Source organism: Pteronotus mesoamericanus, unplaced genomic scaffold (genome assembly GCF_021234165.1).
Source record: "Pteronotus mesoamericanus isolate MK-2021 breed Mesoamerican mustached bat unplaced genomic scaffold, CSHL_Meso_final scaffold_118, whole genome shotgun sequence".
Lineage (NCBI taxonomy): Eukaryota > Metazoa > Chordata > Mammalia > Chiroptera > Mormoopidae > Pteronotus > Pteronotus mesoamericanus.
Window position 1 is genome coordinate 6,251,289 of NW_026555301.1, and position 16,205 is coordinate 6,267,493.

General features: G+C 44.0%; 1 protein-coding gene across 1 annotated transcript in view; it reads left to right on the plus strand.

The window, feature by feature from the left end:
• ALDH1L1 (aldehyde dehydrogenase 1 family member L1) overlaps positions 1 to 16,205 on the plus strand; it is an 86,710-nt gene that overhangs the window by 10,814 nt on the left and 59,691 nt on the right. Inside the window, exons 2-7 of the mRNA XM_054587307.1 lie at positions 2,794 to 2,945; positions 4,808 to 5,042; positions 5,894 to 6,059; positions 7,922 to 8,023; positions 8,869 to 8,958; positions 9,844 to 9,981. Coding sequence (XP_054443282.1) covers positions 2,819 to 2,945; positions 4,808 to 5,042; positions 5,894 to 6,059; positions 7,922 to 8,023; positions 8,869 to 8,958; positions 9,844 to 9,981 — 858 coding nt within the window. The 5' untranslated portion in view covers positions 2,794 to 2,818. The remainder of the gene's footprint in view (positions 1 to 2,793; positions 2,946 to 4,807; positions 5,043 to 5,893; positions 6,060 to 7,921; positions 8,024 to 8,868; positions 8,959 to 9,843; positions 9,982 to 16,205) is intronic.

Below are 16,205 nucleotides of genomic sequence, written 5' to 3' on the forward strand. Positions count from 1 at the left end.
CTTCCTTCTCTTCTTCTCCTTCCGTTATCCCTACTATATGGATATTATTATGTTTCAGGTTGTCCTGCATTTCCTTAAATGCTTCTTCATTTTTTTTACTCTTTTTTTCCTTTTCTTGCTCTTTCTGGGAGCTTTTTTCTACCTTGTCCTCCAGCTTGCTGATTCGATCTTCTACTTCATCTAGCCTGCTCTAGATTCCTTCTACTGTATTCTTCAACTCAGAAATTGTATTCTTCATTTTCTCTTGCCTCATTGATAATTTCTATGTCCTTGTTCATGCTGATAGAGTTTGCAGTAAGTTCCTCATAGTTTCCCTGTAGTTTTTGGTAATTCTCTCTGAGCTCACTGAACTCATTGAGCTTCCTTAGAACTATTGTTTTGAATTCAATATCTGATAGTTTATTTGCCTCTATTTCATTTAGTTCTCTTTCTGGGGATTTTTCCTTTCCCTTCAAATATTTTTTTGTCTCCCCATTATTTGTGAGACTCTTCTTTTTTGCTTCTGGTTCTTAAATTGATCTGTCTTGATTTTCTGGCTGTGTGGTGTGAACTTCTATGGCTGGAGACCGCTGATTTTTCTTTTTGAATCTGCCTCTGATGATGTCAGATGCTGACCCTGTCTGACCTTAGGCAGTCTTTTCAAAACTTCCAGGAATCTGCTGTCTGTGGCTGTCTCCCTCACCTCTTAATATAATCACTCTGTACTTAGCAAGTGGCTTTGCACTGGGCGGGGCAGTATCCTTCCTGGGGTCGGGTTTATTGGGTCCTCTCACATTGCTGCTACTGCTCAGGGGAGTGGTCTGCCTGTGCCAGATGGCTGCTGCCATATGGGGGAGGAATCCGCACCGGGATCCCACATCTACTCTCTCAGTTCTCTCCCTAAAGCCTCCTTCCCCAGGCTTTCTTCAGGCATCCCTAGCCAACTCTGTACCCTCCTTTGCCAGGGACAAGAGTAAGTCACTGCCAATACAAATTTATGCGTTGACCTTTTAAATGTCTCTTTGCATTTCTAGCCACCTCTCTCTGGCAGAGAGCAACCCTGTCACTTTCCACAGCTTGCTGTTATCTGTGTACTTTTTAGGCTCTGGTGCTGTAGGATGGAGATCTGCTCTTATGGTTTAGACCCCACTCTTCTCAGGGGGATCCAACTGGCCGTTTCAATATCCTTCTGGTGCTGCTGGCCGTGGGCGCCCGCCTACCTTCTTGAGTCTCTACTGCATGCCTTACTAGTTAGGCTGTGCTAAAGCTTATTCTTCTGTCTGTCCGAGGTTGTAAGGCACCTCTCTCACTATTGCTCAGTTGTTTTTCCAGGTTATCTCTCCAGAATTTAGTTGTAATTCCAGATTGGTCCTGGGAGGAGGTCAGTGTGACTTCCACTCACTCCTACTCCATCTTTATTCTCCAGATTTCTTAAATAGAATTTAAAAACTATTCACTATAAATGAAAATTTTGATAAAGTATACAGTTATATATTAAGTTTAGGGGCTTCTCTATTTATCACAAAGCAGCATAAGAGAGTCAAAAAAAAAAAAAAAAAAAGAGCCACAGGCTAAGGCCTGTGTGACTGGGTTGGTTTGAACATTGTCCCATACACCGAAAGGTTGGGGCTTCAATCTCTTATCAGGGCATATATGGGACCCAACCAATTGATGTCTGCCCGTCTGTCTCTTTCTCTAAAATCAATAAATATATATAAAGAAAACCACTGAATTGAAGATATTTTTTATACATATATATCTGACTGAGGACTCATAGTCTAGGTTATTTTAAAAAACAAAAGAAAACAAAAACAAAAACTTCCTGCAAATCATAAGGAAAAGACCACCCAGTGGCAGTAGTAGGAAAAAGAGTCAAAGGATCTATTCCCACAAAAAGATATGCAAATTGCCAACATACTATAGAAAGAGCCGCTCAACTTCATTAGTCATTAAAATCCCAATGATACGTCTGTATTTCATATTAGCAAAATAGCTGAAATGAAAAAGCACAAATCCACAGTGCAGAGCACATGGCATTGGAAATTAGTATAGCAACTTTGAAAAATTAGTAGAATATGCTAAGGCGGAACATTTTTATACCTGTTACCCAGGAATTTCACTCCTAGGTGAAGAAATGTATACCTATATACAGTAAGAACCATGTGGCAGAATCTTTATAGCATCCCTTTTGGTAATAGCCTCAAACTGGAAAACTACACAAATGCTAATCAACAGTAGAATGGATAAATAAATGTATGTACTTACATTCACACAATGAATGTTCATTGTGCCTGCTTTTCTGTAAAGCTGAGGTAGATAGGACCTCAGGCCCATGTCTGCTTGCTGCCTCCTGGCTCAGGGGAATAAGCTTGATTTATAGGCTGAAAGTCATTTGAGGCATATGGCATCTTTATCATTAACAAATGAGGAAACTGGAGCTTGATGTGACTTGACCAAGATCACAGACTGGTTAGCTACCGAAATATGCTCAAATATACCTCAGGGAACTTGACAGTCAGTGTTCTATGCCAATTTGAAAGGTTTCAAGGAGGAGTCCCTAATTCTACAATTTCTGTGCATCTCACCCACTGTAACATCTAAAGTCCTCCCCAACATTTGAATCATTTACTCTGGTCCTTTCACAATGGCAGTTTCCCCTCAGTGGCCTGCCACTAGGGAACCCCAGAAAGGGGCTGAGAAGTTGGGGGAGGGGCAGGCAGGTGAGGCTTCGTGCAACTGCCATACTTGGACCAGGATTGACTTCCTCAAGGCCAGAGAGCCCTGTCTAATGCCGCAAACTTATTCCTTCCCCAGGTCCTTCTGACCCTCGCTTGCTGCCATGAAGATTGCAGTGATTGGGCAGAGCCTGTTTGGCCAGGAAGTTTACTCCCAGCTGAGAAAAGAAGGCCATGAGATCGTAGGGGTGTTCACTGTCCCAGACAAGAATGGAAAGGCAGACCCGCTGGGTGAGTGGGTAGCCTAGGAGCAGGGAAATGGGGTATCCAAGAAGACCGGTAGCAGTGGATGGGAGCAGAAACCTGCATGATCTTGTGGTGGGGCTGTGGGTATCCATGCATATGGTCCACCCTGATCCTGCTCAGGTGTTAATTGGCTGCCTGGCTTTTCTGGAACAAAGTGGAGACCTCCTCCTCACCTAATTGTGGGGTGGGGTTTGCATCCTGGAGCAGGGCCATGGAAAAGCTCCACCTTGCTCCCAGGGCCCTGTTGTCTGACTGCTCCAGGCTTTTCTGACCCTAGTACCCAGGCCCTGAAAGAAACGTCAGGCAGTAGTCACTGTGTCCCGACCACAGGGAGGGACTGATACACAGAGTGCTGGCCCCACTCTGAGAGTTTCCATTCAGACGGATGAAATGGGGTCTGAGAATTTGCATTTCTAACAAGTTTCCCTGGTGATGCTAATGCCCTGAGCTTTAAGAGGGGCACAATTTGAGAATCACTGGCTAAGCTGGGGACCTCAGCTCAGATTCACAGACTCTCCATGGACACTCACGGGTCCTTCTCAGGCCTGACAGATACAGAATGTAGGGGCCAGGCCTAGGGAAGGAATCTTATGGAGCTGACTAGGCACAAGACTATGGTCCATAAGGAAGAGCTGAATCTATCCAGACAGCAGGGCAGGCTGACCCTCAACTCAGCTCCGGAACCACCCTGATGTCAATCAGGCCTTGTTCCTAGATCTAGCTCCACTGTGGCCCATGACCTAGCCTGAACCCAGCCCTCAGCCACTAAGTGATCACTGATACCAGCTCCTGAGCCTGGACCAAGACTGAGCCTGGCTGGGGCTGCTACTTGACCCTTCCTCAGATGTCCTGCAGAAGTATTCCCATGGTCACAGCAGGAACAGCTTTTATAAGCACAGTCCAGTCTGCTCACACTCATCACACCTGCCCTCACCAAGGTACAGAGGTGGAGGGGACTAGAAGGTGGATCAATTCTAGTCAGGGACCAGACATTAGGAAAACTAAGAGAATCAAGTACAAGGATATGTCTGATAGATGCTGCAGAGGGGCAGGCAAAAGAGAACTTGAAGGTACTGGGATAATGACTGCAGAAGGTAGCTGCCACCTCTAAGGCTGGGGAAAATCAAGAGAAGAAGACATAACTTCTAAAACTTGGAATTGTGGGCTATAATTTAGATCTGTGTGAAGGGCCTGCTGGCCATGGGTGCTGGTAACAGGGTGGGAAGAGGGATTTGAAAGCTGGTACTTAGATGTTGGAGTGCAGGCACCAACAGGAGGGAGTTGTGAGCACTGAGGCTAGTTCTGCAGACATTGGGAAGGCTGTAAACTGACTCAGCTGCTTCTCTGAGGTGAAGAAGTGAGGCTGGGTGATGCTCACAAGACACGAACTCACAGAAAGGGGCAAGCCCCTCCTCCTTTCTTACACTCTCTCCCTTCAATGCCCATATTGGCAGTCCTCTTGCAGTTTTCTGGGTCCCAGACCTCAACCCAGAGAGAGGAGAAGGGTGGAGAAACAGTAACTTGGTGATGGGCATGGTGAAGGTGTCAGGAGTGGCATGAGGGCAAGAGGTCAGCCTTAGGGGGTCAGGCAGGAGTCTGGGAGAAGAAGGAGCTCAAATGTCATATATTGGTTTTCAACAGAAGTCAGCCCAGACAGAAACCTCACCCTTGGCTAGTGTTGTCCCCTCTGTACTGCTGGGTCAAGCCTGGCTGGGCAGTGGAGATGGCTGAAAGGGACGGGACAGGAGAGAATATGCATGATTAACTTTGCTGGGAAGGCGGAGATGTCATGTGTAGGTATGTGTGAAAAGGGCTGGCTTCTTATTCACTCACTCACTAACCCACAGGTTTGGAGGCTGAGAAGGATGGAGTGCCAGTGTTTAAGTTCCCCCGCTGGAGGATGGGAAAACAGGCTCTGCCTGACGTGATGGCAAAATACCAGGCTTTGGGTGCTGAGCTCAATGTCCTGCCCTTTTGCAGTCAGTTCATCCCCATGGAGGTCATCAATGCCCCCCGCCATGGCTCCATTATCTACCACCCAAGTCTGCTCCCCCGGCATAGAGGGGCCTCGGCCATCAACTGGTAAGATGGCAAAAACATCCCCCTCTACTTGAATCACTATTTTCCCTTAACCTGGAGTTTTCCTTGGGGCTACAGAGCAGGCATCATGCAGGTGCCTGTCCTGTGCTGCCAGTGGCATCCATATACCAGATTGGTGAAGTGTTATCAGTCAGGAAGAATGCTCAAGAGAACTGGGGATTGTCATTGCTAAGCACTCTGCATTCCTACAGTAAACTGTAAAGTGAACAGGGGTTTCAGAAACAACTGTGTAGAGGTTTACTGGCAACCTCACCCGGGAGGCTATGAGGGTCACCAACCCAGCTGATGTTCCTAGAGGTCTCCTCTAAAATCCACCCACTGCCATACTCATAGTAGCACCCCACTTGGAAAGAGAGAAAGATGGATGATGAGAAGTACTAAGAAGATAGTAAATGCGTGATGTGTCTGGTGGGTGGGGCAGTGTAGAGGAGCAGTCAGTGTACGGAGACATTTGAGCTGGGAAACAGAGTGCGTTTGCAGTTAAATTGATCTGGTTGGAATTCACACAGCAAGATCTCCAGTCATGTCTCTTCACTTCTCTGGACCTCAATTTCCTCATCTATAAAGGGGGCATGCAATGCCTGTTATAACAGTTGGGAAGATTAAGTTATATGAGGCATATTGGGCTTTTACCACAATGCCTGGCACATGGTTGGTATCAATAAATACCATTTTTTTCTCCTCACTCTTGCCAGAGCAGACTTCCATCCTCCCAGGGCTTGAGGGAAACAAGTGTGTGTGCTGGAGGATGGGAGGGCCCATAAGGGCTGTTCCCAGGGCATCCTCTGCTTTCCTTCCTGCTAAACTCAAGGTTTCATTCTTCTTTTTCCTAGGACCCTCATTCATGGAGATAAAAAAGGGGGATTTACCATTTTCTGGGCAGATGATGGCCTGGACACAGGGGACATTCTACTCCAGAAAGAATGTGAGATCCTCCCAGATGACACCGTGAGCACTTTGTATAACCGCTTCCTCTTCCCCGAAGGCATCAAAGGGATGGTAAGGGCTGGGAGATGACACTACCACATGTACCCACAGGGTTTATTTGTTCTGGAGACCCTCTCTAGGCTAAGCCTGCTCCTGAAGTTGGCCAGGAATCTGGTCCCCAATCCCAGGACTCTGGAAGGGGAGGGCTCTGATTTCAGGGTATCAAAGAGGCAGGGATAGGACATATAAGATACTGTATTAGGCAAGACTCTTGCTTACAACTGATAGAACCAAACCCAAAAAGCTTTCGCCAGAAAGGGGACATTTTTGACTCATTTAATAGAGAAGACTAAAGACAGGGATGGTGTCAAGCATGGTTGAATCCAGAGGCTTAAGCCATGTTGCTAAGATTCTGTTTCTGTTTTTTTTCTTCCTGATTCTACTTTTCTCTGTTTGGTTAGCTTCATTCTCAGGTTGCCTGCCCTCAAGTGGGAGAAAAGATAGTCACAGGTAGCTCAAGGCATACACCTCTGGGTTTAAAGGGAAAAGAAATACCCTTTGTCCTAGAACTAATGAATAAAAAAAAGACTATGATTGGCTGATTTGGGGGTCATGTAACCACGCTGAGCCAATCACGAACCAAGATGATGGAGTACTCTGATTGGCAAACCTCAGTCACATGCTTCCTGCCCTGGCCTGTTCAGGAAGTAAGGCTCCTCCAGGTGTAGACTGAGCTTTCCCTGTAAGAGAGGCTTCTGTTACCAGAAGAAGACACAAGAATGACTGAAAATTGGAGACACTTGTGCTCGGCACAGCAGTCAGACGCTGTGGGACCTGACTCCAAAGGGGGAGGTGTGTGTGCAAGGCTGTGGTGGTCCAGCAGGAGGAGGCCAGCCAGTGATGGCCAAAGGCAGACACATTCCTGCTTCTCACACATTGCAGCAGCAGGCAGGAGTCAGACAAAAGGATATTTCCAGGAGGAGATCATTTGCTATTTGGAAGTAGCAATAATCATAACAATAATGTGAAAGTGCTCACTGCTGCCCAGATGTCAGGTGTTCTGTTGCCCTCAGCCAGTCTGGTCTGCTGCTACCTTTTTTTTTTCCCCCAGGTGTGTCAAACCAGATGCCTCTTTGTATTCTTTTCCATACAAATTAAACTTGCTGGAGATTTGATATGACAGAGAAAGAGGTTACCTAGCCTATCTCACAGGAAGCAATTAAAAATATCCCTTATGGCTGCGCTGTCCAATAGTCACCGGAGGCTATTAAATTAATTAAAATGAATTCTAATTAAAAATTGAGTTCCTCAGTCTCATTAGCTACAAGTCAAGTTCCTAGGAACTACATGTGGCTGGTGGCTGCTGAATTGGACAGTACAGATGTAGAATATGTTCATCACTGCAGGACATTCCACTGGGCAGTCTTGCTTTAGGCAATTCTCATACTCCCATCACTTTTAGTCTCGTTGTCTCTGGGGGCTCTTCCTCCAACCCCTTCCTCACAATATAAGCTCAGGCTCCTTGGCTCCCCTTTCCTCCTTCTCCCACAGTCTTTCTCTTTTCTTTAACAGAGAAACTACTCCCTGCTTAATCTCAGACCTCCAAAACCATCATGAGGCTCACAACTCATTCTCCTTAACAGGCAGGGAAAGTTTTAGATAAAAACATGGAAATTTTTTGCGTGTGTATTCTATATAATCTTCTAAAACCTTGTGTAGTACAGAGGGTGAGGTTTTGTGTCCCTTGTACAGATTGGAATTGGATTTTGACTACCTCCATCTCTTCATACAGGAGATATTTTTTAGGTGCTTGTTATGTGCCAGACATGTATGATTAGTGTGGGGAAGGGTCCATATTCAATGTGAAATCAAGGGTTGGGAGTAAGGGGAAGGTCCTAATGCTTGGGGATGCCAACTGACCTAGGTCTCCCCAGGTGCAGGCTGTAAGGCTGATTGCTGAGGGCAAAGCCCCAAGACTCCCTCAGCCTGAGGAAGGAGCCACCTATGAGGGCATTCAGAAAAAGGAAACAGCCAAGGTGAGTGCCAGGGCTCTGCCCACCCTGAAGCCTGTCTGTGCTTGGGCTGGGGTGTGGAAGGTATCCTGGGGAAGCTGAGGTTCTGTCTGGGCAACTAGGTTGTAATTGTTTAAGGCCAGAAGAGTGGGTTTCCCAGGCTGGGGAAGAATAAGCAAAGCTGTAGATGGGAGAAGGCCTGTGGCACCCAGACAGGCAAGGAACAAGGTCCTTTTTGTTCTTTTCCTGTTTCTCTTTAAGAGGAATGCACAGGCAGGGTCCCCAGAGAGAAGAGCTGTGTGTGTGTGTGTGTGTGTGTGTGTGTGTGTGTGTGTGTGTGTGTGTGAAATCAGTTGTAGTGCCGGAAGTCTCAAAGATGAGGAATGAGAGATAACTCAGTTCCTCAAAGCTTTCACAAATAGTAGAATCTTGAGTTCTTATGGGCTGTATCTCTGCTCAGGGCTTATGGGGTGTTATGAAGGGATCCATGTGAGACCTGTAGGCCAGGAGAAGCTGTTGGCAGAATGCTATGGGATGGGCCTGTGCTTTGTGCAGGAACTCTGTGTAAGGCCTTGTGCCTTGTCCATCTTAACAATGGAATATTATCTTCCCCAAACCATCAGTTTGCATTTACTCAACCTACTAAAGTATAAGGGTCAGAGAGCATGCAGAGCATGGGTACAAAGGAGAGACCCACCTAGTTCAGGGATTCAGATTACTGTCTAAGAAGAAGCTGGCCTTCCCAGCTTTCTTTCCTGGGCCTCACCTACTGTCAGGTATTATCAGGGCTGGAAGGGAGGGCAGAGGTATTACCCAGATGGTCAGGGAGTAGAGACCAACTGGTTGAGCAGACATATTCTGTCCCACAGATCGACTGGGAGCAGCCAGCAGAGGCCATTCATAATTGGATCCGTGGGAATGACAAGGTGCCGGGCGCCTGGACAGAGGCATGTGGGCAGGTGCGTTCATGTGCAGCTGAAATTGAGCTATATCCACTGGTGTGGCCTATTGGCTGCAAAAGTGGTTGGCAAATAGCCACTGCCCTGAGCTTCAAACTCATGCAGGTGCCCACAGCCACTTTAGCCCCTCCCCTAGGACCACGAGACCTACCCATTATCTGGTGGCTAAAGGGTAAAGGGACAGCACAATTCAAGGCCTCCAGTCCCTGTGACAAGTCTGGGGTTGAGCTGCATTGGTTGTAAAATATTTTGATTCTCACCCCTGGGCTCATGGAGACCCCAGACCCACCTCTGACTCCTACTTGGCTCCAGGGGGAGGGCAGCTCAGGACAAGGGCTGGGCAGGAGGCAAGCCAGATGGTGCTTACAGGCTCTCTGAGGCATCAGGGTCTGGCAAGACTGTAAGCAGGAACTTTGTTTGTAGCCCATGGAAAGACCCTTCACAAAGTCCTTCACAAAGTCCTTCACAAAATCCTGGACTGTCCAAACCCATGATCACTGAGCAACTGCCAAGATTGTGTCCGGGAGTCCCTCTGCTGCCTTTGCCTCCACAAGATCCTTTGCAAAGTGACCAGTGCTTGGTGGCATCCCTAGGGCAGGTGTCTTAACTTTGTGTTGCTTTGAGCAGATTTTCACCTAATCTATCTACCTATGACGTGAGGCTGGGGGCCAATATGAAGGGTCTTAGGGGAACACAGGGCATAAGGGCTTCAGGGGCCCCTAAGACTTCTCCAGGCCTTGCTTGTGCCCATGGAGGCAGAGTACTAGGCCTACATTGCACTGCCCTCTGTCCCCACTTCATATCCATAGCCCTGCCTAGGCTTCCAACAGTGGGGACCTCTTCTCATTCACCACCTTCTGGTTTTTCTGTCCTGTTTCTAACCAGAAGGTGACGTTTTTCAACTCAACGCTGAACACTGCAGGCCTGGTACCAGAGGGAGAAGCTTTGCCCATCCCAGGAGCCCATCGGCCAGGGGTGGTCACCAAAGGGGGACTGGTTCTCTTCGGGAATGATAACAGAATGGTAACAATGCCACTGTGTCACATGTCTCTACTATAGTCTCAAGGCCACACAGACTCCTGTCCAGGGTTTCTGGCCCTGCAATTAGACCCCAGCTGCTCTGGAGGAAACAGGAGAAGATAAAATGGCAGGTTCTAGGTATCCATATATGCCCCTGACCACTGAGTCTCTCCACTTCCCTGATCCAGGAAGACTGGCTTCTTGTTCTTTTTGACCAGATGTGCCAGCCAGAGCTAAGTGTCCTGTGAGGGTATCAGAATCAGGGAAAAACCCTCTCCAGGGAGCCCTAAACTTGGGGCCTTATATTAGTCCTACAGTGTCCAAGTGCCACTGGGTGTGGTCATTGAAACTCTGTGCCTCAGTGCCCTTCTCTTTAAAGATCTCTGGAGTCATGACAGGTATACAACATGCTCTGGTTCATATTGGCAGACTCTAACTCAGGAACAACTAATATTTATGGGGCACTTTCTGTGTGCTGAGCACAATTTTAGAATAGTTGATATGCATTAAATTTAATTCTTTCAACAACTCAGTGAAATGTATGTTGACATTCTACCCATTTTACAAAGAGTTAATTGAAGCACAGAGATTTTTTCTTTTTTATTGTTCCAATACATTTGTCTCCATTTACCTGACACCACTCTCCCCATCCCACCCTCATCCACCTCCCCCCTTCAATCCTTCCCCACCTTGGCTTCGTCCATGTGTCCTTCACATCTGATCCTTGACCTGACCCTTCCCCATCCCCTCCTCGCTACCCTTCTGCCCCCTTCCTCTCTCCCTCCTGTCCCTGTTGGTTTTTCCTTCCTTTCAATGTTGCTAGTCATATTTTCCTTGCCTGCTTGTTTTGCTGATTAGGTTCCACCTAGGTGAGATCATATGGTATTTGTCTTTCACCCCCTGGCTTATTATACTTAGCATAATACTCTCCAGTTCCATCCATGCTGTCATGAAGGGTAGTATCTCTTTTTTCTCTGCTGCATAGTATTTCATTGTATAAATGTACCATCGTTTTTTGTTCCATCCATTTACTGATGGGCCTTTAGGTTGCTTCCATCACTTGGCTATTGTAAATTGTGCTGCAATGAACATTGGGGTGCATAGGTTCTTTTGAATTGGTCCTTTGGGATTCTTAGGGTATAATCCCAGCAATGGAATTGCTGGGTCAAAAGGCAGTTCCATTTTTATCTTTTTGAGGAAATTCCACAATGTTTTTCACAGTGGCTGCACCAGTCTGCACTCCCACAGTGTACTGGGTTCCCTTTTCTGCACAACCTCGCCAGAACCTGTTGTTTACTTATTTGTTTATGATGGCCATTTTAACTGGTGTGAAGTGGTATATCATTGTCATTTTAGTTTGCATTTCTCTGATGGCTAGTGATAATGGGCAACTTTTCATATATATCTGGGCCCTGTGTATGTCCTCCTTGGAGAAGTATCTGCTCAGGTCCTTATTTTTAAATTGGATTGTCTTCCTGGAGTGGGGTCATGTGAGTTCTTTATATATTTTGGAGATCAAACCCCTGTCTGAGGTATCATTGGCAAATATATTTTCCCATACGGTTGGCTCCCTTTCAATTTTGCTGATGTTTTCTTTAGTCATGCAGAAGCTTCTTATTTTGATGAAGTCCCATTTGTTTATTCTTTCCTTTATGTCCCTTGCTCTAGGGGACATATTGGTGAAATATTACTGCATGTGATACCTGAGAGTTTCCCACTTAGGTTCTCCTCTAGGACTTTTTGGTGTCACGACTTACATTTAAGTCTTTCATCCATCTTCTGAGTTTACTTTTGTGTATGGTGTCAGTTGGTGACCAAATTTCAATTTTTTGCATGTAGCTCCCCAGCTCTCCCAACACCATTTATTGAAGAGGCTACTGTTACTCCATTTTATGCTTCTGCACCCTTTGTTGAATATTAATTGACCATAGAGACATAGGTTTCTTTCTAGGCTCTCTATTCTGTTCCATTGATCTATGTGTCTGTACTTATACCAGTACCAGACTGTTTTGATTACAGTGGCCTTGTAATATAGTTTGACATCAGTTATTGTGATCCCTCCTACTTTTTTTTCTTCCTCAAAATTGCTGTGGCTGTTCGGGGTCATTTATGGTTCCATATAAATTTTTGAAATGTTTGTTCTAAGTCTGAGAAACATGTCATTGGTATTTTAATAGGGATTGAGTTGAATCTATGAATTGCTTTGGGTAGTATGGATATTTTGATGATATTAATTATTCCAATCCATGAACACAGTATATGGTTTCATTTCTTTGTGTCTTTCTTAATTTCTTTCTTCAGTGTTATATAGTTTTCTGCATACAGTTCTTTTACCTCCTTGGTTAAATTTATCCCTAGGTACTTTATTATGCTTGTTGCTATAGCAAGGGATTTTTTTTCCTGATTTCTGCTTCTGATATTCCATCTTTGATATACAAAAATGCCTTTGATTTCTGAATGTTGATTTTGTATCCTGCTGTTTTATCAAATTCACTTATTAGATCAAGTAGTTTTTTTGTGAAATCTATGGGGTTTTATATGTACACTATCATGTCACCTGCAAACAATGATAGTTATTTCCTCCTTTCTAACTTGGATGCCTTTTATTTATTTTTCTTGTCTGACCACTGTGGCTAGGAATTGCAATGCTATGTTGAATAGAAGTGGTGAAAGCAGACATTCTTGTCTTGTTCCTGATCTTAGTGGTAAAGCTTTTAGTTTTTGCCCGTTGAGTATGATGTTGGCTGTTTTTCATATATGGCCTTTATTACATTGATGTGTGCCCCCTTTATTCCCACTCTAGTGAGTGTTTTTATTGTAAATGGTTGCTATACCTTATCACATGTTTTTTCTGCATCTATTGGTATGATAATGTGGTTTTTGTCATTACTTTTGTTTATGTGATGTATCACATTTATTGATTTGTGAATATCGAACCATCCTTGTATCTGTAGGATGAATGCCATTTGATCATGGTCAATGATCTTTTTAATGTACTACTGGATGTGGTTTGCCAATATTTTGCTGAGGATTTTTGCATTTCTGTTCATCAGTGATATTGGCCTGAAGTTTTCTTTCTTGGTTATGTCTTTATCTGGTTTTGGGATTAGGATGATGCTGGCCCCATAAAAAGAGTTTGGGAGACTTCCCTCTTTGAGAATTTTTTTTAATTATCTGAGGAGGACAGGGGTTAGTTCTTCTTCAAATGTTTTGTGAAATACTCCTATGAAACTGTCTCGTCCAGGGTTTTTGTGTGCTGGTAGTTTTTTGATTACTGCTTCAATTTCTCCTGTTTTTATTGGTCTGTGCAGGCTTTCTGCTTCTTCTTCATTCAGTGTTGGAAGTTTATATTTTTCTAGAAATTTGTCCATTTCATCAAGGTTTTCAAATTTCTTGGCATATAATTGTTCATAGTAATTTCTTACAATCCTTTGTATTTCTGTGGTATCAGTTATTATTTCTCCTCTTTCATTTCTGATATTATTTATTTGGGTCCTCTTTTTTTTTTCTTGATGAGTCTGCTTAAAGGCTTGTCAATTTTGTTTTTCTTTTCAAAGAACCAGCTCCTGGATTGGTTGATCCTTTGAATTGTTTTTTTAATCTCTATGTCATTCAATTCTGTGCTGATCTTGATTATTTCCTTTATTCTGCTCGCTCTGAGCTTTGTTTGTTGTTGTTTCTCCAGTTCTTTTAGCTGGAGGATTTGGTCATTTATTTGAAATGTTTCTATCTTTTTTAGGTAGGCCTGTATTGCTATGAGCTTCCTTCTTAGGACTGCCTTCACTGTGTCCCATAGATTTTGGACTGTTGTTTGTTCATTTTCATTTGTTTCCAGAAACTTTTGATTTTTTATTTGATCTCATTATTGACCCATCCATTGTTTAATAGTGTGCTATTCAGTCTCCATGAGTTGGAATGTTTTTGAGTTTTTTCCTTGAAGTTTGTTTCTACTTTCAAGCCCTTGTGGCCCTAGAAAATGCTTGTTATGATTTCTATTTTTCTGAATTTTTTCATTCTTGTTTTGTGTCCTATCATGTGGTCTATCTTTGAAAAAGTTCCAAAAGGGATGTGTATTTTGCTTTTTTGGGATGAAAGGTTCTATATATGTCAGTTAAGTCCATTTGATCTAGTGTGTCGTTCAGTTCCACAATCTACTTGTTGATGTTTTGTTTGGAAGATCTATCCATTTTGACAGTGGGGTGTTAAAATCCCCTACTATCTGTGTGTTGCTGTCTATATCTTTCTTGAAGTCCTCCATGATTTTCCTTATATATTTGGGTGCTCCTATTTTAGGTGCATATATGTTTACAATGTTTATGTCTTCTTGATGGATCCTTCCTTTGAGTATTATAAAGTGTCCTTCTGAGTCTCTTTTTATGGCCTTTGTTTTGAAATCTATTTTTTTTTCTGATATAAGTATTGTTATCCTTGCTTTTTTTTTTCCTCGTCCATTTGCTTGGAATATATTTTCCATCCCTTTACTTTCAGTCTGTGTAAGTTCTTTGTTCTGAGGTGGGTCTCTTTTAGGCAGAAAAAGTGTGGGTTCTGTTTTCTTATCCATTCAGGTATCCTATATCTTTTGATTGGGGCATTTAATCTAGTTACATTTAAAGTTATTATTAACAGGTACTTGTTCGTTTTTCCTTTGTACCAGTGATCCTCTCTTTCTCACTCTTTTTCTTCATCTTCTTAAAGCAGTCCCTTTAGCATATCTTGTAGTGCTGGTTTGGTGGAGATGTATTCTTTTAGCCTTCTTTTGTCTGGGAAATTCCTTACTTTGCCTTCCATTTTAATTGAGAGCCTTGCTGGGTAGAACTGTCTTGGCTGCAGGCCCTTGCTTTTCATGACTTGGAATATTCCTTGCCATTCCTTTCTGGCTCTTAGTGTTTCTGTTGAGAATTAAGCTACTAGCCGAATTGGGGCTCCCTTGTATGTTACTCCTGTTTCTCCCTTGTTTCCTTTAGTATTCTCTGTTTGTCTTTGGTATTTGTCATTCTAATGATGATGTGTCTTGGAGTGGGCCTCATTGGGTTCCTCTTGAATGCGACCCCCTGAAGCACAGAGATATTTTAAAACCTACCAGAAATCACCCAGCCTAGTTTGTGAGATAGCTGGGATTCATACCTACAAATTCTGGCTCTGAGGTGCACCCGTTGGCCACAGTAATCTATTATTAATTCTCTCTGCTTGCAGTGGTTGTTTAGGTTGAGATCTTAAAATACCAGGGGGCAAGAATGAAAGAGGACCAGCAGGGGACTGTGGATGTTGAATCCTTAGCTGCATTGGTGTGTACAGGCCAGATGGGGTGTGGCAGAGCTTTGCTTGGGAGTGGTGTGACCTCAGTCTGGGTACCTACCCTGCTGTGTTCTGCCCTCTGAGCGCCCGAGACTGCCATCAGTGCCTGTGATTTACAGTAGTTGGGTGTTTTAGGTATTCATGATTGATAAGTTCAGTTGGAAGACTAGGTCTGTCTTGGATCAGGTTCCCTAGAAGCAGCTTCTGAGATGGGAGATCTTGTGCATGTAATTTATAAATGGAGTGCTCTTTTCTTTTCTTTTCTTTTTTTTTACAGAGAGAGAAACATTGATTTGTTTTCTACTTATTTATGCATTCATTGTTTGATATTTATTTATTTATTTATTTTTAAAAAGTTTTTCATTTTTATTTTATTTTTTAAATTTATCATTATTTTTTATTTTTAAATCATGTTTATTCTATTACAGTTGTCTCATTTTTTCCCCCTTTGCTCTCCCCACCCATCCCACCCTACCTAAGGGTCTGCTCTTGAAAAATCACATACCACTTGGGGAGCAGGCTAGGACAGAAAGTTCTAGCCTTAATCAGGGCAGGCTCTGTGGTGTTACTTGCGTCTGCAGATTATTTACTGGCATTATCACATTATTTGGCCCACAGTTTTCACTCCCTCGAGGTAGGGTAAGGGACAATGAAGCATAGCCTCTGGGTCTCTGGGCAGAGCTGTGCTTATCAGCCTACATAGAGGAGGATAAGTGTGCAGAAATAGGTCACTAATAGCCCACTATTATAGCAGATGGAGGATGGGGTCCAGGCCAGCTAGGCCAAGTTGTGGGGGTGGGACACTGACTCCATCCTCTGTGTTATCCACAAGGACAGCCAAGAAAAGGAGGCAGCCTTGGTGAAGACCCTTGGTTGAACCATCACTCATGAATTTTCAGCTGGCCCTGGCTAGGCATTAGCTCACAGAAGGC